At 41.6% G+C, this 22,479-nt stretch overlaps 1 protein-coding gene across 5 annotated transcripts in view; it reads right to left on the reverse strand.

Annotated features, from left to right (window-relative positions):
• The window catches only part of PHF21B (PHD finger protein 21B), a 229,688-nt gene that overhangs the window by 34,768 nt on the left and 172,441 nt on the right, over nt 1-22,479 (reverse strand). For all 5 annotated transcript variants that reach the window (XR_004647454.1, XM_034783912.1, XM_034783902.1 and 2 more), the window contains one exon: nt 11,098-11,190. Coding sequence is in view for 4 of the 5 variants with exons in the window: in XM_034783912.1 (XP_034639803.1) it covers nt 11,098-11,190 (93 nt within the window). In the remaining variant the exon portion in view is untranslated. The remainder of the gene's footprint in view (nt 1-11,097; nt 11,191-22,479) is intronic.

A 22,479-nucleotide genomic window follows, 5' to 3' on the forward strand; every position in this document is an offset into this window, starting at 1 on the left:
TTATGATTATCCGTTACTGAACACTTTTATTTAGTTATGTAATAGGGCATAAATCTTCCCTGAGCCTTTGCCTCTGTCTTCTATGGTTTATATAATTTGACATCTTCAGATGAAAGAATTTAGACAAGTCCAAAGGCCAAGATTTTCAAAAATACAAGCCTTACAGTTAAGGTCCTAACTCCATGTACTGGCAGAGGTGCTGAGCTGTTGGCTGACCAACACTTTTGAAAGTCAGGCAGTTGCCTACATATATGGACTTAGGAATCTACCAGTAAACTCCTATTTTAAAACATCTTGGTCTATGTGTTTTGCAAATTGGGCCCCACAACACTGACAACAATGTTATAAGGTAGATATTATCCCCATTATATCAATGGGGGAAACTGAGGCACAAACTCTGACAGAGGCTGTTATATAACCCAGATCTCCTGGTTATCCTCCTATGTTTTCACCACAAGATTATGCCTTTTCTTTCCTGTGTTATGTCCTGTGTAGATCAATGATTGGTTACGTATGTGTCATGGCAGAGTAACAGTTATAGAAATATAATTATGCAAGAAACTAACACTCATGAAACTTTGCTGTTGAGAAACTGAGCACTCAAAAGAATTTCAGTTATAGCTGAAAAAATTCAACTTCAACTCTGACCCATTGGTCTAATATCTGAGGATTATGACCTCACTTTGAGTCATCAGAAAACTGTTTTGTCAATGAATACAATACATATTAGAAAATGGAAATATCTACAGCGAGACATAGTACAGACTTCAGATTTGGCTTGTGTAAATCTTATTGAGATTTATAAAACAAATCAAGTTGGAAGAAAACCAGCTCAGTACTTTTATTTACTCAAAATTGTCATTTCATTTACTACTATCTGAAATGTCTGTTGTTTCTGCCATTTTAAATTGCATTTTATATATCTGTTACGGTATCGTAATCAAAAATCTAATAAAAACTAAATATAAAAATGGCAATAGAATAACCAATGTATATATTATGAAGGGGAATACTTAATATCACATAGTATCCACAGTACAATATATGTATTATACACTTTGTATTCAAAATGTACAAATCTATATCACTTTGCTACATAACAAAACCTCTCTGCACAAATAATTAAAAAAAATGAATTTTCCAAAGAAAAATATTCCCTATATGGTTCACCATGTTGAAATATCTCTATTATTCCACAAGACTAAGGTTAAGTATACATTGGACATTTTCTGCCACCTTGTGATAAAGTAGGGATACTGCATTGTCTTCATAATCACCGACCTCTGCATATTCCTAGACAAGATTATTTAATGCTGTGAAAGTGTATTTATTTATTTTAATTTCTACAATAATAAAAAGGCGGCCTATGCAAAAGCTCTGGGCATCCCTGGCACCAGTGCAAAACCAACACAAAATTAAACAGCTACTCAATCCAACAGGCAATAGGACACAACCCTCTACAGAACTCCACACACAAAACTCCTTTAGCCCTACACTGCTCTGAGCCCCCATCAAACTCCACCCGTTGAATCTAACCCCCTAAGTAAAAGCACTACTCAACAGCTATACTAAAGGATTAAAAGATTTCTATTAAACTTCCACATAAAAACAAACTGCTACTGAATTATTGTAAAACTACCACTGTCAATCAGTAAGAAAAAAAGTGGAGAACAAGACTAGTGTAAATTCCTTGGCAACCCTGAAAAATTGCTGTTTAAAATTTGGCGATGGAAGTCAGAACAATTAAGTAATCAGAGCAGCAATATTCTGGAGGGTACAACGTTTTTATGGCAACTGACAGTCAACAAAGTGGGAATTGGAAGAAGACAGAGATGGGGGTAAGGAATATGTTGCTAAATACATGTATTGTTTCAAAAATACATTTACTGCTGAACATTAACATAGACTTGATGGCACCTTATACATACCACAGGAGGCATCACAAATAAGGAGCCAAGAAGTTTAGAAAAGGAGAGAAAAAAAGAATAACAAATAGAACGTATGTTGTGAAGAGAACAGTTGCAATTGAACACAATGCAATTAGTGTTTTTCCAAGAAAAACATTGTTCATTTAATATGTGACAGCTGTCAAAACATTGTGTGCGACTACCAGTACTGGGACCATATAGGAGAAGAGATGCACCTTTTCTTGTGTATAATGATTTCATATACCTACGTTGTTAGTGAATTTATGTGGTGCCACAATAGTAGAAATGCTTGATGTTACCTGGTAGTATTCACGTATCCAAGGTATCTGTCACAGTACGTGGCAGGAGAGTGCATTTTTCAAGCAGATGTTCCCAGACATGAGAATTCAGTATGTGGCTGTCTGCTTTTCATGCAATAACAGGAGGTCTGATCCTGTGAGATCCTCTGCACCTCCTGTGAATTGCCAACTCAACTCCCACTGATCTCAAACGGAATTGATGGTGCTCAGCTTCATATCAGGCTGCTTTTGGGGGTTATTCACATTTTATTTCACTTCACCTTTGTACGCAGCTTAAAAACAAAGACTCAAAATGGACTTAGCAAAATTCACATGTCAGAGAGGTAAAGTGCTTGTAGCAGAGGACAGAGCTCTTCAATTAGACTCATAGACTCATAGACTTTAAGGTCAGAAGGGACCATTATGATCATCTGGTCTGACCCCCTGCATGCTGCAGGCCGCAATACCCTTCCCTGGACTCTTCCGTTGAAGTCCCCAATCCTGTGTTTTAGTGACTTCAATCGGCTGAGACCCTCCTGCTAGTGATCCCTGCCCCATGCTGCGGAGGAAGGCAAAAAACCTCCAGAGGCTCAGCCAATCTACCCTGGAGGAAAATTCCTTCCCGACCCCAAATATGGCGATCAGTAATACCCCGAGCATATACGCAAGAGTCTCTAGCCTGACCCTTGTTGGCCATTATGCTATTCATGTACCGTTGCTTGGTTTTCCTTGGCTATTATGTTTTACCATTAAACCATTCCCTCCATAAACTTATCCAACTTAATCTTAAAACCAGACAGGTCCGTCGCCCCCACCGTTTCCCTCGGAAGGCCGTTCCAATATTTCACCCCTCTGACGGTCAGAAACCTTCGTCTAATTTCAAGCCTGAACTTCCCCCCGGCCAGTTTGTATCCATTCGTTCTCGTGTCCACATTAGTACTAAGCTGGAATAATTCTTCTCCCTCCCTTATATTGACCCCTCTGATATATTTGAAGATAGCAATCATATCCCCCCTCAGCCTTCGCTTTGTCAGACTAAACAATCCAAGCTCCTCTAATCTCTTTTCATACAACAGGTTTTCCATTCCTCTGATCATCTTAGTCGCCCTTCTCTGCACCCGTTCCAGTTTGAGTTCATCTTTTTTAAACATTGGAGACCAGAACTGCACACAGTACTCCAAATGAGGTCTCACCAGCGCCTTATACAACGGAAGAGCTTTAGAGGATAACACTCCCCCTGAAAACATGAGCAATGGATGATAAAAATTAATGTAATATGGTCTAATCATATCCTTATCTGGTGAAAAGGGATACAATTTTATCAACTTCAGTGGTGCTGCAATTTATTGACACCAGCTAATGATCTGGCTCCATTTTTTTTTTTAAGTCAATAGCCCTACATTCAGAAGTTTCACACGAGGAAGGTTCTGCATGAATTTACAAGAGCCTGGCACGCACTAAAATCAGGGTTTCCCCAAAAGCTTGAAATCTCACCACACTAGTTTTTATACACAAGCATTTCCTTCAATGAAAGCCTCCTCGAGATCTTCAGCTTGGTCTAAGATGACAGCAAGATAAACAATCTGATCAGCATTCCCTAACTTAAAGATTTTTCAGTCACACATGTAAATGCATGTGATCACTGAACCAAACATATTTTTTTCCTTTCTGGTGGTGTTACAGGGAAGAGCAGTTATTCTGCATGCCTCACGGGACAATGAAAAACCCCTCAGTTTAGTGACTGTTCATTCCATATATATATCCTCATAATATGGAGGTGACCTATTTTCTTGCTAGAAGGCTGGTGGGACTCTCCTTAGAGTCCATCAATGCCACTGATGATGCATTGGCTGCAGAGGTCACTGCAGAACAATATCAAGTGCCCCACTCTACCTCACGAAGGGGCGAGCACTCTCTCTCTCTCCCATGCTCCCTTTCCAATCCAATTTGGTGAGTGGTTCAACATTGTGGATTGCATTACCATATGGGTTTGATTTCCCATTTTGCTACTAACTAATAACTTTCCTGTAGTGAAAAGGGATACTGAGACGATACTTCTGTTCATTTTCTAAGGCAGAACTATTTGATTTAGTTTTCCTTCTCTAGGAGCACCCTCAGCCTTAGTCACTGCTAATGAAATCGATAACTTTCATGCTAAAACTTGCTGCCACTACTTTTTTGTGCCTGGGCAGTCGGCTGGTACAATGAAGGCAGGTGGGAGTCCTGTCTTTAAAAACACTTTTATATGTCTTTTGCACACAAAACTATATTTTCATATGAACTTTCCAAGATTTTTGTTAATGAAGTGTACATTTTCTATTCAATTGTACTGCCTATATTAATTGGCTTGGTATTGTAATTTTTTCCTGTTTGCGCTGAATTTTGTTGATATTTTAGATTGTTGTTTGTCTTTTGTAAAGTAGACAACTGCCATTACAGCTGCAAATTAAAGTCAATGTCATTCCAAGGGTGATTGACTAGGGACTGAGGTTAACAGGGATTTCTGCTATTTTCTTCCTGAGGGACAGATTCTGTCTTTGAATGCATAGGAAGGCCCCCATTGAGCCACGCTTATATCACCTGAGGGCAGAATTTGATCCTTACCGTTTAGAACCTATAAAGAGGTGTCAAAGCAGGTCCTTTACTGTATGTCCACCTCAATACCCCTAATTCTACATCCTTTGGTGTTATAAGTTAGTTCCCTTCTTGCTGAGGCACTCATTTGTAGTTTCTTTCAATTTTTTGAAAAACTGTGTATCCAGCCTTCTAGGTGCATTAACATTCATATTTATTAAGGGCTACATTTTCAGTTGGACTTCAGCCAAGCTTGCGGCGGCAGGAACAATATGTATCCATGTTTTCTGCACGCACAAAATTAGTGAATATTAAATACTACAGCATGGTTCTAAGTTTAGTTCTATGCTAGTGGTTCTCAACGAGGGGTACACGTACCCCAGAGGTTACACAGAGGTTTCCCAGGGGGTACAACTCATCTAGATATTTGTCTAGTTTTACAACAGTCTACATAAAAAGCACTAGCAAAGTCGGTACAAACTAAAATTTCATACGGACAATGACTTGTTTATACTGCTCTATGTACTATACACTGAAATGTAAATACAATATTTATATTCCAATTGATTTTTATAATTATATGGTAAAAATGAGAAAGCAATTTTTCTGTAATATTGTGCTGTGACACTTTTGTATTTTTATGCCTGATTTTGTAAGCAAGTAGTTTTTAATGAGGTGAAACTTGGGGTACACAAGACAAATCAGACTCCTGAAAGTGGTACAGTAGTCTGGAAAGATTGAGCAAGCCACTGTTCTACGTCATACTGATTAAGTTACCTGAAGTTAGATTAGGCATCTCACCCTCCACTAGAATTCCAGCAGTCTCTCTGGAACTACAGAGAGGGTTATGTCCCAGAAAGCTGTATGCGATCCCCTCACAGGATTCTAGTCCTTTTCTCCTTTGAATTTCTAATGATGATTTTACCCAATTCAATTACATCACACTGATTCAAACAGTGAAACACTATCTTCTCCTTGTTGCTCAAGTAAATTGAACATTTTATGCAACAAACATTTCTTTTGGTTTCCTTTCCTGTTTCAAAGTTTTCTTGAATTCTGATTTGTATTTAAATATTTTTTTCACTCTTTCTACTGTTTATGTTCATCCCTGAAACATTATGCTTAAAATTAATTACTGTAGTGAGTTTTTTCTCAGACCTCTTGAAAGAGTTCATTATTATGCAAACAGAGAGAGCCCTTACACAGACTAATCTGTAACATTTTCTCTTCTCTACAGCCTCATCTCCTAGCTTGGGCTATGACTACACGAGACCTGTTTTCCCTAAGATTTCCCACTGTTGCTACCACTGGGAGGGCTAGAGCATGTAGGGCTTCTGCAACTGTGGGCATTTTTACCACTGCACTGTCTACCTCTGCTCAAAGAAGGTCTAGATGACATGGTGACAAAAGAGCTAGTGGTCACTGCAACCTTGTCTATATTAACTACTATTGGAGCTGCACCAGTGTTAGCAATGTGATATTATTTGCACTACAGTAGGCTAGGGAACCAATCACAGACCAAGACCACATTGTGCTAGGCACCATATAAACACATAACGAAACAGTTCCTGCTACAAGGAGCTTTCAACTGAATGAATGATAGGCAAGCCCGTACTAAAATATACATATTAAACTCACATATCAGATACAATTCATATAAAATGAAAGGCAGCAACAGTCATGCATAGCAACAAGAGAAATACACACAGAATTTATCTGAAGTATATGTGTACTTGTTTCTCCACATCCACTAATCTTAATGATAGGAGAACTGTAGGCCTTTGCTAGGAAATTGTCTGCACAGTTCTACCAAGGATGTTATGAGCCAAGCACTCCCAACCCCTGCCTTCAACTAGGAGGTGGAAAAAGGGGTCATTAACAGGACATTAATCTCAGAGTCTGATTCAGCTCCCACTCAGATTAATGAGAGTTTTTCCATTTATTTAAATAGGAGTGGATCGGGCCCAAATTTATCTCAATTGAAAAACAAAACAAAACAAAACGGGAGGTTTGATTTTAATGTCCCTACCATTATTTAAATGTTTATTTGAGGGAGTATATCACCTTGTAAGACTGCTCACATTTCATTTTAGTTGGATACAGTACTTCTTTAATTGTCACTTAAATGACTGTGAAATTACCAGATTATTATTTGTATTGTAGGGACACACAGGAACCATAGCCAGCGCATGAGTTTTTCAATTGGGGAGGCTACTCCTATGAGTGCTGGAAGCTCTATAGAAGTGGGGGACCACCAGTGCTTGGACTGTGGCCCTTCCCCCCGAGGCCCCAACACTCCCCTCTCCCTATGGCCACACCCACACTCCATCCCAGGCCCCTCCCAGACTCTTCCCGAGGCCCGACCTTCTCTCTGTCTCTTCTCACTCCCTCTCTGTCTCTTCCCCTGAGGCCCTGCCCTCTGCTTGCTCCTCTCTTCCCCCTCCCCCACTGCTTGCCCAATCACTTTTTTCCTGCCTTGGGGGGGGGGGAGGGCAGGGAGCAGAGAGGAGTGAGTGGCAGGAAGGGCCTCAGGGGAAGAGGCAGAGTGGGGCCAGGAAGAGGTGGAGCGGAGGCTGGGCCTCAAGGGATGGTGTGAATTAGAGGTCGGGGCCACCATCCAGGAGTCGGTAGTCCCCCAACTTCTAGGGAGTGTCCTGCTCTCCTACTCCCCAGGTGCAAAGGCAGGCCAGCAGGCCTCCAAAGGGAGGTGACCCGCATCCAGCCTTTGCCCCCTGCCTGGCCAGCCCATGCACTCAGGGATTCCATTGTGCTAGGCGCTGTAAAGATACACAAGAAAAAGATTTTTTTTTTTGTATTTTGTTTTAAATAAACCCAACCTGTGTTTTTAGAAGAGAACAAAGAGTGCAGTTTAATGAAGGAGTGCATTTCATTTAACTGGAAATCCCAAACAAGATATGAAATGAGGAGTAAGGTGGTGAAGGGTGGGTTAAAATTGCTGACATCCTAAATTATAGAAGGAACTTCCACACTTGTTTGTAACAAAAGCAAAATATAAGAGCTCTGTCAAAGAGGCTTGCTTTTAGTGTTAGTGAAGGCCTAAGGGAAAAAAAATGTTTGTATTGTACAATGAACTTATAGTACTGACTACCCCAGCCTAATCTTTCTACTTGTGAATGAAAAGGGAAGTTTTGAGAATGTCAAGGTTATTTTTCTGATGGTTAGGAAACAATCAAAGTTATGGAACTGTCTGTAAGCCTAGGGAGGGTGGCAATGGGCAGAATTGTTGCTGGCTGGAGAGAAGGGCACGGCTTTAAGGAGAATTAGAAACTGTTGAAAGGCGAGTAGGGAATCTGATAATGTGGTTCTATAAAGCTAGCTCATCTTGATTTTCATTCTTTAGTTTTCACAATGATGAATTCACTATGTGGCTGTTTCTCATTCTAACTATAGTAAGCGTGAAAGCTGATGATTAATACTGCAGAACAGGTGACTGATATTTTATAATCACTGAACTACAATGTATGAATGTCTGACTCAACATGCCTGAAGTCAAAAGCAGTGATAGAAAACATGTAACTGAATGGACTGAAGTAATGAAAACTGATAATTCTTCAAAAGTAAACTGTTAATATTGTCAAGAATTGTTAAGTAACAAGATATAAAGGATTCATGCTTCTCTCAGAAAAGTGCAGAAAATCAGCTTTTTCTAATTCTTCAAGATCAAATGTAGAACTGAATGACAGTTTGTCTACTTAAGAACAGAACACGGATGACCATAGCAGTGTGACATCTGTGATGCCATCACTGTCACCTTATTATTAATTTAAGTCCGTTACAGGTTTTCCAGCAGCTCTTCAACATCTTCTTTCATGAACAATCTCTGTTCATCTTTGACACCCAAAAATGGCAAAAATGAATATGTGATTATGCCATAAAACTGAAAAGCAAACTTGAACTTGATAAGGAAACTATAACTTTCTTTTATGCCTTCCACAAACTGAACAGTGTAAAGAAATAATTGAAGTGCTTTGTCCTCAATGTGCTCCTCCAGACAGATTTTAATTCACAGGTCTACTACTAAACGCACGTGAAGAAACAATATAAAAGAATTAAAAGAACGAACACTGACATTAATATTAGGTGATTGCTCAGACATGAGAAATGACTTGCTAACGGCTACAGAGGGAAAAATGCATTTCCACTTATTGCGGTTAAGTCTGTATCCGAAAAGAAAACTGCTGAGTATTGTGAGAAACTTGCTGAAGATGACATACAATGGAGGTCTTTGCCATTTGCTCAGATAACACAAATACAATTAAAAAGATGAAAGAATTTCAGGTGCAATCATTCTAAACCTGTGTGTTCTGTACACTATTTAAGAGAAAGTAAAGCACACTGTGAAAATTCAAAAATTCTGCTGCCACCCATAGCCTCTTAGTTGATTGTCTGAATCTGCGATTTACTGCAGCAGCTTCATAATGACACCCGAGAATGAATATCTGCATTTGCATCCAACTACCGTAAGTATACTGAAATTTCCAATGAGCATGAAGAGGAATTTCATCAAAATAAAGCAAACATTTTACACAAATAAAACAAGCATCTTACACAATAAGGGATTCTAAAGAGAGGCACTAAACTTCGTAAAAAAAACGTAGTAAAAGCAACTGAAGGTTTCAGAAGGACATGACTGATCAACAGGCTGAAGAATACTATCAGAATCTCAATGAAAATCTAGTTTGATGTAAGAATGAACTCAAACCACACAAGGAAAAAAATCAAAAAAACAATTCACGAGCTACTATGGAACCTGCCTACTACTTAGCCAGCATGACCGATTCCCAAATAGGTTGGATCACGGTTGAACCCAGCACCAGAAGAAGAGGCTGAAATGTGACTCATGTAATGTAATCCTGTTTCTTCCTTCTATTCTAGAATGTTAAACAGAAGATCTGGATCTCTACTCCAAACCTTTTTTGTGAAGGAGATGAATTGTGTCACAAGTCAATCAATTAAAATGACAGAAAGTTGGGGTGGGGGTTCGGGGGGAAATCAAAGAACCCTGGACAGTTGAGTTGAGAATTTTGTCAATTTTGAAAAGACTTTCATTCTTATCCAGCCAGTTCAACATCAGTCAAGTGTTTTCAGCATATCTGGGCTTGTTTGGTCAAAACTCTGTAACTGGCTAGGCTCAATTAACTATTTTACTTGCTTTAAGTGTATGGGTTTCTAAGGCCAGAAACAACAGGCCTAACTAGTTCATAGACTGGGAATCTCTCTAGTTGTATCCTTTGCAGGGCCAGATTTACACCTTGTGCGCCCCCTAGGCATCGGCCGCCCAGCCCCGTTCGTTCCCCTGCGGGACGGGGGGGCTGGGGCCTGCTGCCCCCACTCCGGGGCCGCCGCGGGATAGCACCAGCTGAGCAGCAGCCCAGACGCGACTGGCCAGGGGCTGGGCCCAGTGTGCGCGCTGCTGGGTCCCCGCAGCAGGCCCCGGCTCGGGAGGTTCGGGGGCGCCGCAGCCGCGGAGCGCCATGGCCGCTTCCTTCCCCCGCGGCAGTGGGAGCTGCAGCAGCGGCTGCTCCCGAGTCCCGCTGGCCGGGGGTGAGAACAGCCGCCGCCTGGCCCCGCGGGCCGCCCCCCTCCTCGCCCAACCACCCGACTGAGTCCTGCTCGCGGCCAGGCCAGGCCGGACTGTTACTCACCCCGGCCCCGCGCTTCCCCTGAGTCTCCCGGGCCTCCCTCTAGCGCTTGCGGAGGAAGGGTTTTTTTTTTTTTTTTGGCCCCGCCCCCCCCCCCCCCCCCCCCCCCCCCCCCGACCCCCCCCCCCCCCCGCGTCCCGATATTTGTATTTGGTGATCTGGTCACCCTACATGTGCCTACTGTGCCTAATTGGAAATCCGGCCCTGACCCTTTGTTTTATTTACAGAGTTGTAAGCTTTTAATTTAGGACAATGTAGGCACCTTTTCAGGTTTGAGTAGCATATTTTGTATAGCATATTTATTGTTCATTTTGCTTTTCCATTTCATAAAATAGTTAGTGGTTTTCTTGGGTTCTTTCACTGTTTTCACCCAAGTGTTCCTCCTTCCCCCAGCCATCATCACACACTCCTACAAGAAAATCAGTGGTTTGTTTTTTTCCAGATTGGGAAAATCACAACCATGTTGCTTAACTAGCACCGAAGCCAAGATGCTCAGTAATTTACAGGTTCAAGCCTTTAGTTTTTATTCAGTCAACTGAGTGTGCTAGCTGTGACAGGGCTGAATACCAAAGAGGCATATAAAAGACTAATTAAATATCAGATTTGGAATTCAGTTCAAATAATTCCACACAAAAATTGAAATAGTATTGTTACCTGAGGTAGCACTGCTGGTCCTTGTCCTGCCAACCTCTGCAAGGAGCTGACCTGAGGAACTTTAATGGGCACTGCAGTGATAGTTCCCAAAGCCTGTCAGAAGAAAATAGTTGAACAGGGTTTGAAACAATGGCACTTTCAAAATTCTCCATAGACAGACTGAAACCTACCCAACTATTCTCTGCCTGTATTTGGCTCTCCGTAGTTGGGAGTAACATACTGTAGCATTTCAGTCCATTTGGAATTCTCTCTCCTTCCCTTCTTCTGAGACAGAGAATTGTTTCCACTCTTTAGTCTTCTCTTAAAAGCGTCCTTAATTATGATCTATTGTCTCTGTGGAACATTTTGCAATATGAGTACGAAGGATTTGTCTTGTAATGCATACCATCCTAGTTATTTTAAAGGTATTTTAGTGCCCTGTCAAGTTCAAGGTTTGTTTGTGCAGTAGCCCATGTTTTCAAAAATGATCCAAGGAAAAGAGATACATGCTGCCTTCATTTTTCAAAAAGTGGGTTTTAAAGATGTTACATTACACATTGCCAGGCTACCTTTAAAAGTTCAGTGAGTTTAAAGAGTATATTTTATTTTTATCATAAAAATAAGATTTGGTATATGCTGATCTGTTACAATCCCATCAAATCCAAAAGCAGAACGCAACCTATGGAGGTGCAATAGTATATCAGTAACCTAAAACTGCTACAGGATACACTCATTTTGAGCCAACATGTCAGTTACCAATACTCAAAGGTATTCTACCTATACATTCTTCTCTTCTTTGTGTTACAATGGTTTTCAACATTTAAAAAAGACCTGGCTCTTCATTTAAACAAAGCCTTCATTTTAACTTATATGAGATTTACTTCAGACGTATTGGGTAACTGAGGTGATACTTGATACCCAGTTATTTTCTTTATGCTTTGAGATTGCAGTTGGTTATCAGTAGGCTGGAGAGGTAACATACATTTCTGTGATGAGAGATTAGAAACACCCCTCCCTCTGAAATTTGTTTTGATTCATTCCTCTGCTCTCCTAACCCAACTATTCCATCATCCAAATCTACAAAAGTGTGCTTTTGTATTCAGCAAAGATTAGAATTTGAACTGGGAGTGGTTGAGTCCTATAGACTAGTGGAGTTCACGAGTTTGTCTTTGCAGAGTCAGTGTTTCTGTAGCTCTCTCTCTCTCTCTCTCTCTCTCTCTCTCTCAATATTTCTGCAAGAACAAGTTCTTTCTGAGTACTAACCAGTAATGTCCCACTGAAAAACACGATGGCAGGCTACAATGGTGCCTCGAGAGAAACAGAGTGAGCTGTGTTTACATCTCCTTGTAGCAGTGGGAGTAAATTGTACCTCCATGTGCAAGTGAAGACCTTTGCATCAGAAGGGGAAAGATCAGCAGTGTTTTCACTGTAGGATCCCACATAGATTACACACAGCAGCACCATTGGAGGCTCACAAGTAGAGGCAGTATTGTGGATTATCTGAATCACCACCTCCTCCAGCCTCCCTACCCAATCAGTGCTAGGCATTTTTGGTGTGTGGTGTTAGTCTCCTGCAGGCCCTGCGAAAAAAGGAAAATTGTAGCCACCTTCTACTACTCAGCTTCCATCCCAGCAGACACCCCATTGCTGGGGACTCGGCTCCTTCCTTTATGCCAGTATAAACTGGAAATGAGTGAGCCCAGCCCTTCTGCCCTCTAAGATGAAAACGAAAAAGAACATACAACATTTCAAACAACCAACAATGGAAGAGGTGACAGTTTAAATTATCTACTCGCATATGATTCAGGTTCTCCCTCCACTCCAGTCTTCTTTGTAGTTAGAATAATGAGGTTACTTCTGAAGTACAATTTGCCTGTAGCAGGGTGGTCATTTACTGATGGCCCCGTTGTGGTCAGAGGTCACTCTGCAAGCACCTTGGCCCTTTAAGCCCCTCTTGCAAGCCTCTTAAGAACTTCACACAGGCTTTCATGGAAATAACAACATCCCAGCCTACGGCTGGTTTAATAACCACCACAGTTCTTAATAATCCTCAGGGTCCCAAAATAAAATCTATCCCCACACAACAGCCCACACTCAGTTCTGGCATCTTCTCTCCCAGCCAGAGCTCTTCCGTCCCAGTCTCTTCTTATAGCCTGCCCTCCCAGGTCCTCCCTGAGTCAGCTGACTTGGGCTCTGAGATTTGGTGCCACGGGTTTTTTATTGCAGTGTAGACAGACCCTTGGTCTCAGGGTCTTCCCTGCAGGAGTCCTTCACACTCCCTGTGTCTCTCTACACTTTCCTGTACTTCCCCCCTTTATTACCGCCTCCTGCTGCTATTTATAGGGCAATCACCCTGCTCTCTCCCAGATGTGACAGTCTGTAATCAGGGTTGGTTGGACTCCAACTATGAACCACCCTGTTACAATGCCCAAATAGTAACCTAGAAACAGTTGGACATTCACAATTTATCTTAGATCACAGAATGTTTTCTCTTAAAGTCATTGGTCGAAAATCATTGACCCCTATTGGCTATTCAGCAGCCTGGGTAAAATGAGTTAGCCTGCTCAGTTTCTCTTGGTGAAGCATTCCCATCACAAAAGTCACTCTTGCTGGTAGTCTCACCAGATGGCTTAAGGGCAGAAAGAGCGCTATCTTGCAGGTAGTACATTCGCTACAGTGTAGTACATTGACAGGATGGCAAAGGAAAGATCACACTGATGCTGTCCATGCCGCGCACTCTGTGGCCAGAGGATTTCCTTTCATAGACTCATAGACTCTAAGGTCAGAAGGGACCATTATGATCATCTAATCTGACCTCCCACATGATGCGGGCCACAAAAGCTGACCCACCCACTCCTGGAAGAATTCTCTCCCTTGACTCAGCTGTTGAAGTCCCCAAATCATGATTTAAAGACTTCAAATTGCTGAGAATCCTCCAGCAAGCGACCCCTGCTCCATGCTGCGGAGGAAGGTGAAAAACCTCCAGGGCCTCTGCCAATCTACTCTGGAGGAAAATTCCTTCCCGACCCCAAATATGGCGATCAGCTGAACCCCGAGCATGCGGGCAAGATTCTCTAGCCAGACCCTCTGGAAAAAGTTCTCTGTAGTAACTTTTAATATCCCATCATTGACCATTGTTGCTAATTACCAGCGATGGCACGTTATTGACCTATTGACTAAAATCACTTTATCCCATCAAACCATCCCCTCCATAAACTTATCAAGCTTAATCTTAAAGTCAGAGAAGTCTTTCACCCCCACCGCTTCCCTCGGAAGGCTGTTCCAAAACTTCACCCCTCTGATGGTTAGAAACCTTCATCTAATTTCAAGCCTAAACTTCCCGACTGTCAGTTTATATCCATTCGTTCTCGTGTCCACATTAGTACAGAGCTGAAATAATTCCTCTCCTTCCCTGGTATTTATCCCTCTGATATATTTAAAGAGAGCAATCATATCCCCCCTCAGCCTTCTTTTGGTTAAGGTAAACAAACCGAGCTCCTCAAGTCTCCTTTCCCAATAGTGTTAATGTAGCACCTTCTGTGAGCATTAAATAGGCTAGTTAAAAAGGAACCCCTTCCTCAACAACTGGGCCTGATTCTTCAGTGGTCTGAACCCTGAGTCATTTACACCAATGCAAAGCAAGTCTTAAACACTGCCCTTTGGATTTTACACCCACTTTACCCTTGTATGAATGATGACAAAAGGTACAGGGCAGCCGACCTCCAACCTCTCCACCTAAAATCTTGCTCATGATTGTTCTAACATTTACAGTAAAGATGAAAATCCCATATGTATGCACACCCTCTACTAGCAAGTTAATATAAAAAGTCCCCCACTTCCCTGAGCTGGAGTCAAAGCGGTTGCATCTTTCATTGTCAACTAATTTTAGACATGCAGTTACATATACTGAAAACACACAGTAAACACACAACAAAAGGGTTTTCAGATTGCACAACAGTACATCCCAGATTAGAATAAAAAATGGTGCTAATGAATGGATTGGGAATTGAACGTGAAACAAGGAGTCCAATTAACCAAAAGTTATTTAAGAAATAGCTGTCAACAAGTAAGATACTGTAATCAAAATTCCATATTGAAAAGACCTTTCTTGGACTTCTTCAAATATGTGATTTTAAAAATAAACATAAACCTTTAACAAAAATTAAGAGTTTCCCCATCCTATTCCTCCGAAAAAAGACCTCATCTTAACCTATGTATACATTATAGTAGCAGTTCTGATACATTTACAATACAGAAAGATTGAGCCAAAAGTGGTATGGGGATGTGAGGAGAAATGGGGAACTCCAGAAGCTACTTTGTACTATATTCTTAGTTCATTGCTCTGATATCCGTGGACCACACATTCTGGCTGTGTTTTCAAATGAAGCTATCATTAGTCCTGTCACCTACACTCTCAAAAAATGCTCTAGATTTATTTCCCTGAAGAAGCTCAGAGTACTGCTGCTACCTCTCAAGAGAATGAAAACAAATTATGGCATTCTTCAGTTATGAAATTTTCAGTACAAGAGATGCAGCTTAGGGTTTACCAACTTTTTGATATTAAAGAACTGCTGTTTAAATATTTAAAGGGACATTGCCAGGGTAAATCTCACATGTTGAAGGTGGAAGAAAAATCCAAAATGTTCTTACATATATTTCTTATAGCATCAAGGAATACAAAAAAAATGAGACAATTTTAAAAAATACAATTTACTTTTCACTATTTATGCTGTTTGCTTACTGTTTATCGCTCTTTGTTTGGACAATTAAAATAGATCAAGTCAGCACATTAGCAGAAGTAGATGAATAATAAAGAATAAATACTTTGCACTTATCTATAGTGCCTTTCAGCTAAGAATCTCAAACCCCTTTGCTAAGGTGGGATAGTATTATCATCTCCATTCTATGATGTCAGAACTGAGGGTCTGAAGCAAAGTTAGGTATCCAGGGTGAAGAAGTGGCAGAGCTGGGAACAGAAGACAGATCTTCTAATCCAGGGGTGGGCAAATTATGGCCCATGGACTGCATCTGGCTCGCCAGCTGTTTTAATCTGGCCCTCCAGCTCCTGCTGCGGAGTGGGGTCTGGGGCTTGCCCCGCTCTGGTGCTCCAGCTGGGGCACAGGGTCAGGGGCCACTCCACGTGGCCCCCGAAAACAGCAGCAGCAGGTCCCTGCTCTAGCTCCTACGCATAGGGGCAGCCAGGGGGCTCCACTCCGCATGTTGCCCCTTCCCCAAGCACTGCTCCAGCAGCTCCCATTGGCCAGGAACCGTAGCTAACGGGTGCCTGTGGACGGGGCAGCGCACAGCAGAACCGCCTGGCTGCACCTCCGTGTAGGAGTCGGAGGGGGGCATGCTGTTGCTGCTTCTGGGAGCTGCTTGAGGTAAGCACCGCCTGGAGTCTGCACCCCTGAGCAACACCCCGTGTGCCCCAAACCCCTGCCCCAGCCCTGATCCTCCTCCCACCCTCCAACCCCCTCGGTTCCAGCCCAGAGCACCTAATGCACCACAAACCCCTCATCCCCACCCCTCACCCCTTCCTACACCCCAACCCCAATTTCGTGAATATTCATGGCCCATACAATTTCTATACCCAGATGTGGCCCTCAGGCCAAAAAGTTTGCCCACCCCCGTTCTAATCCCAAAGCCTCATTCACCTCAGGTGTTACTCCAGTTCCATGTTGAAGCTCTTTTAAACTTGAACAGCAGAGTGGTGAATCAAGCTCTAGCTATCTGAAACAATGCCTCCATGCTGATTGGGGAATACAGAAATAAAGGGGGGAGATATCTTGGTCACAGTTCTTATGGAAGTACTGAGGTTTAGGAGTGAGAGCTGAGATATGGGGTGATGTGGTTCATCTTTAGATTATTTCTGTTTCTCAGTAACGTAACTTGGTGCAGACCTGGAGTAACAGTGGTGAATCAGGTCTCTTGCTCTCAGCTTCAAATATTCGACCACATTGTCTCATGAGGACTGTAATCAAGATCCCCCTCTCCACAAATGTGGATAACCTGTTTTTCCCCTTCAGAGATACCAGCTATCTCACAAGTGACCCATACATTCCATGGTGAGCGTAGGTTGGGCTTAGCCTCGTCTCTCATTGCTGCCATTCTATCCCTTTCTTCCATTTTGGGTGTCTTCCCCCCTCCATTTGTCAAAAGAGCAAGCTGGTGCACATTCTTATAAACCTTTAATTAACAAGCTGAAAAGACATTTTTCTGGCAATGCCTGACCTTTAAGCACTTTGTATGAATTTATCGATACCAGCAGAAACAATAATTTAAAAGGTTATTTTATGAGTGCAGAATAGTTTATAGCAGCACTTTTGTCAAGATAAATGAGTTTCTTATTACTACATTTACAGCTCTAAGCATTTTAATAAAAAAGGACCATAAAAGTCAAAGATAACTTCAAATCTCTCCTTTATCTGCAGTCTGTGAGGGTTTCTGGTGACCCCCTGAAATACCTACACTGCTATATACTTCTAGTATGAGAAGGGAGCTGGTAATGGAGGGAAGGTTAAGAATCCTTATTCAGTTTACCTGAATTCTTTTGATTTGATATTACATGTTTAAGCCAGATTTAGGATCTTTTTTATTGAGAGAAACTTTTAAATACAGACAAATTAATTTACCTTTCACAAATATTTCCTGATATGGCAACCCTTATACTGAGGAGCACTTATCCTAGGCTTTTGTGCATGGGAATTCATTACCCTAGCCTATACATAGGGCACAGGGTAGACCTGCAATCACTAGCCTAGACCCTGGGCTGAAACAGAACCTCAAATCTTGTCTCCTGTGTCGGTACCTCCCATAAGGCTTTATGGAAATATGCTTAGAATGTGTTTTATGCTACATGTGCCATGTAACATATCTCTGTAAAGGTTATGATCTACTGAATGTATTAATCCTATTTGTATGCATATATCATTTTTGTATTCGAAGTTATGAATGTTGGCTGTGTACTGGCTTGATTTCTAAATAACCTGAGTAGAGCATTTGGATTGGAGAAAGGAATGTTGACATTAAGTACCTAATCAAGAAACACTTAAAGGACAATGGATCATGGAATGCTCCAATCCACATAAGAAGTCTACTTGAGGACATTCAAAGTAGCATGTAAACAGTGGGTGCTACCTGTAAAAACTGTGAGTCATGCATGGACATGTGACTTGCCCAGTTGACTCCTAAACTCCATCTTGTAGCTGGACTTTGCATAGGAGTGAGGAGGGGGTCTCCACCCACAAGTGAAAGTCTATTTAAACCCCTCAGAGACCCCTCCATTTGGTCTTCGGCTGGCTAAAGAGAGAGCCTCTCCACCCCCAGGATACTTGAAAGAAACTGGAACAAAAGACAGAGTGCAAGGGGTGTGAGTGATTGCTGGACCCAGGCTAAAAGGAGATTAGTCCGTAAAAGGGAGCATTCTGGAACTGGTGAGGATCTTATCTGTATTCAGTTTGATTAGGCATAGATTTGCGCATTTTATTTTATTTTGCTTGGTGACTTACTTTGTTCTGTCTGTTACTACTTGGAACCACTTAAATCCTACTTTCTGTATTTAATAAAATCACTTTTTACTTATTAATTAACTCAGAGTATGTATTAATATGTGGGGGAGCAAACAACTGTGCATATCTCTCTATCAGTGTTATCGAGGATGAACAATTTATGAGTTTACCCTGTATAAGCTTTATATAGAATAAAACGGATTTATTTGGGTTTAGACCCCATTGGGAGTTGGGCATCTGAGTGTTAAAGACAGGAACACTTCTGTTAGCTGCTTTCAGGTAAACCTGCAGCTTTGGGGCAAGTAATTCAGACCCTGGGTCTGTGTTGGAGCAGACAGGAGTGTCTGGCTCAGCAAGACAGGGTGCTGGGGTCCCGAGCTGGCAGGTAAGGCAGGGGTAGAAGTAGTCTTGGCACATCGGGTGGCAGCTCCCAAGAGGGTTTCTGTGATCTAAACCGTCACATCTCCCATATACTGATGTTAATGGTTAATGGATACACATGATCACAGATCCTATGGTGACATCTCCAGCCTGCTTCCAAACTCCCTCCTGTGGTGACCTACACAGAACAGAGTCCAGCTCTCTGGCTTTCAGGGAGGGTCTCCTTTCATAACCAGTTCACAGCTGCCCAAACATAGGAACCACAGCAAGTCCACTGAGTTGGTGACCTTCTGCGGCCTCTATATCCTGGGTAAATGACACCTAACAGCATGCTTTAAAGAGGTATTAAGGACTGTAAGCAGCCAAAGAGTACTGAAAAAAAAGAGTTTATGCACGGGATAAATTAAGTAGAGCTCACTCAGTAATAAAATGATAATTTGAAAAAGCCACAGTATGACACAACTGGCTTAAAAAACAACAAAAATCCAACTGCTCCTGTGTAACCAAAGAATGTGCATGGAAAAGGACTAGGAGAAGTTTCCAAGGAAAGTTTGAAAACAAGTCATCTTGTTTTTAATCTAATATAACCGAGATAATTTAGCAAATAGTTGCAACGCTTTCTTCTCCACTGCTGCTCTTGTTCTAAACCAATGACTTTCTCAGAGCAATCCATTCTCAAAAGCTTGGGAGATGTAAGCAGAGAGGAAAGGACAAGTGAAAGACAAAAATGTGAAAAGTGAAGCTACACAAGGGAGGGGAGAAAGGAAGCAGAGAGATGAACAAAGGCTGAACAAAGAAAGATGAAAACAAGAGGACGAGCAGCCTGGTGGCAGCCAAGCATGCACAGACCTCCAATGTGGATGATCAGATTAAGCCCCAGGAGCATGTTTTCACCCCAGATCTCCACTGTGTGGTCTATTAGGACTCTGCTTAAGCTACTGTGTAGGCTTTTAGGGCTCATCTACACTGGCAATGCTAAAGCGCTGCTGCAGCAGCACTTTAATGTGGCCTGGGTAGTCACAACAGAGTGCCGGGAGAGAGCTCTCCCAGTGCTCTAAAAAAAAAAAATCCACCCTCATGAGGGGCACAGCTCCCAGCGCTGGTGCACTGTTTACACTGGCGCTTTACAGCACTGAAACTTGCTGCGCTCAGGGGGGTGTTTTTTCACAGCCCTGAGTGAGAAAGTTGCGGTGCTGTAAATTGCCAGTGTAGACAAGCCCTTAGGTCTGTGACTTTAAACACTGCTATTATCAGCACAAACGTTTTTATTTCCATGCTGAATGGTACAACCATTATATTGTAAAGTTTTTAATACATATATTATTGAAAGAGGCTTCAAGTTTTACTCAGTTTGGGTAACACTTATTCATGGAACCATCTCTAACTATGCTTGCTATTAACTGTGATATTTGGATCCATTATTAAAACTATGGGGCTGATCCTGCATTCACTGTAGAAGCAGAAATGGGAGTTTTGGGTGCAAGAAAAACATAGGATCAGGTCCCAAGTGTATAATTATTAGTGGGCATGATTCTCTTCTAAATCCAGAATTATACTAGGGTAAATAACACCACTGAAATCAACAGTTACATCGGTGCAAGAAAAGAATTAGGCCCATTCACTGACAAAGTTAATGACCATTTACTTTTCAAAGCCCTTTGCTATAGTGCATCAATAAAAACATATTTAATTCTAGAGCATTTTGGTTTGTTATATTTTAGGAAAATAATTTAATATTTGAGCACTATGGACACTGCCTTTTTATATTATTTTCAAACTATTTCATACTGAGTTCAATACTACAGCAAAAATGCTGTGTTCCTACAATATATTACAGTACCTCTAATCTTTTTTTAAAAGTACATATTCATCTCTAAGATCTACTCCTGCTTCCTGCCGCAAACAAGACACCTAAAGCTATTTTTTAAAAATGTTTTTGTCTGTTATATGTTCAATATTGGCGACAACAGTTTTACAGAATGGATTTTTAATGTGGTAGTGACAGGGGAACAGATTGCTATGGCAACAGCAAAGATGAAAATTCTTAACCTGAATGGATATTCACTGAAGTAATTGCAGGTTTTTTACCCATTCTGCATTCATTTTACAACTTGAATGCAGCATTCAACCTTGAGCTTGCTTTATATAAATGCCAAGTACTAAATGCAACCTTTGAGTTCATTTGACTTAAAATTTGCTACACCTGACTTCAATGATCACCCATTGTTTCTAAGCTTGCTACTATACTCTGTTACCATAAACATTTGAATAACAATTATTTTTTCATCCCCTCCATCAGTAAAAAGAACATATTTAAGTTCTCTGTGTGGCATGCACACAAATATCTTTTCTTTCTTTTCAGCAACCATAAAGATATTTAGTGTATATTTGGTATATGGACTGCAGTTTGACTGGGACTTCAAAGAAATTTAAGAAACTCTGGTCCAATTTTTTTTAGAAGCTAAAAGTAATTGCTGTTTCCCCCTTTTTGTTTTATCTCACACCAGTATTTTGGTAGGTCTTGCTCTCTCACAAATTGAATTCACAATCTTGTATATATGTTTGTATTTGTTGTGATACATGTGTTTATTCAGAGACTCAATAAGCCCTATTGCTGGAACTAGGAGTGCTGCCGCACCGCCTGGCTGGAAGTAGTAATAACAACCCAAATACATGGTTTCTGCCTTCAGCACCCCCACTGTAAGAGCACCATCACCCTATTGCATTATTCTGTAGTTTGAAGAATTTAAAAAAAGACAGGAAAAGCTCCTGGGATTTCATGGGTCACAAAAATATGAGCTGCAGAGGAGAGCAAAATGTGTCAGAAAAGTTCTCTAACCTGCAAAGGGGCAGGGAAGGCAATATTGGGTCTCCTGAATGCTCACAATTCTCTAGACACTATAGACATCCACCCATTTCAGGGCTCCTGAAGCTTTGGGAGGATATATAGAGCCATGGGTGGGAGAGGCCCTTAGTTGCTGCTGGTTGTGAGATCAGCAATAATTCCCAACCTTCACCTACCTTCTCAGGCACGGAATGGGAAGTTTAGGGCACAGGCTAAATGCAGTGTGTGTGTGGTGTGTGTGTGTGTGTGTGTGTGTGTGTGTATATGTGTGCGTGTGGGTGGAGTGTTAGCCAATGGCAGCAAAACTCAGAAGGGTAGGAATCAGGAGAGCAGCATGGAGGGTCTACTAGACCATCATGAGGCGTTACCTGGGATCTGTAAAGTTGTCTTCTGCCTTCCTCCTGGATCCTCAGGGTTGACAGGCTACACCCTTTAATTTTCCTTCCTGTCTCCCTACATCTCCCTTTCTAAGGAAAGAATCAGGCAGAAACTCAAAGAACTCTCTTATCAGTTTTAGCCCTCCCTAAACTTTTCCCTAGGAATGCAGCATGTGGGCCCAGAATTGTAGACAGCATTCTGTCAAAGGAGAGATGCTGAGAAAGGTCCATAAGCTTCTTAGGTTTCAGTCACAAAGGATGCCTTTTACTCCAGGAGTAGATGATTATAACA

Source organism: Trachemys scripta, chromosome 1 (assembly GCF_013100865.1).
Source record: "Trachemys scripta elegans isolate TJP31775 chromosome 1, CAS_Tse_1.0, whole genome shotgun sequence".
NCBI classification, from domain to species: Eukaryota; Metazoa; Chordata; order Testudines; family Emydidae; genus Trachemys; species Trachemys scripta.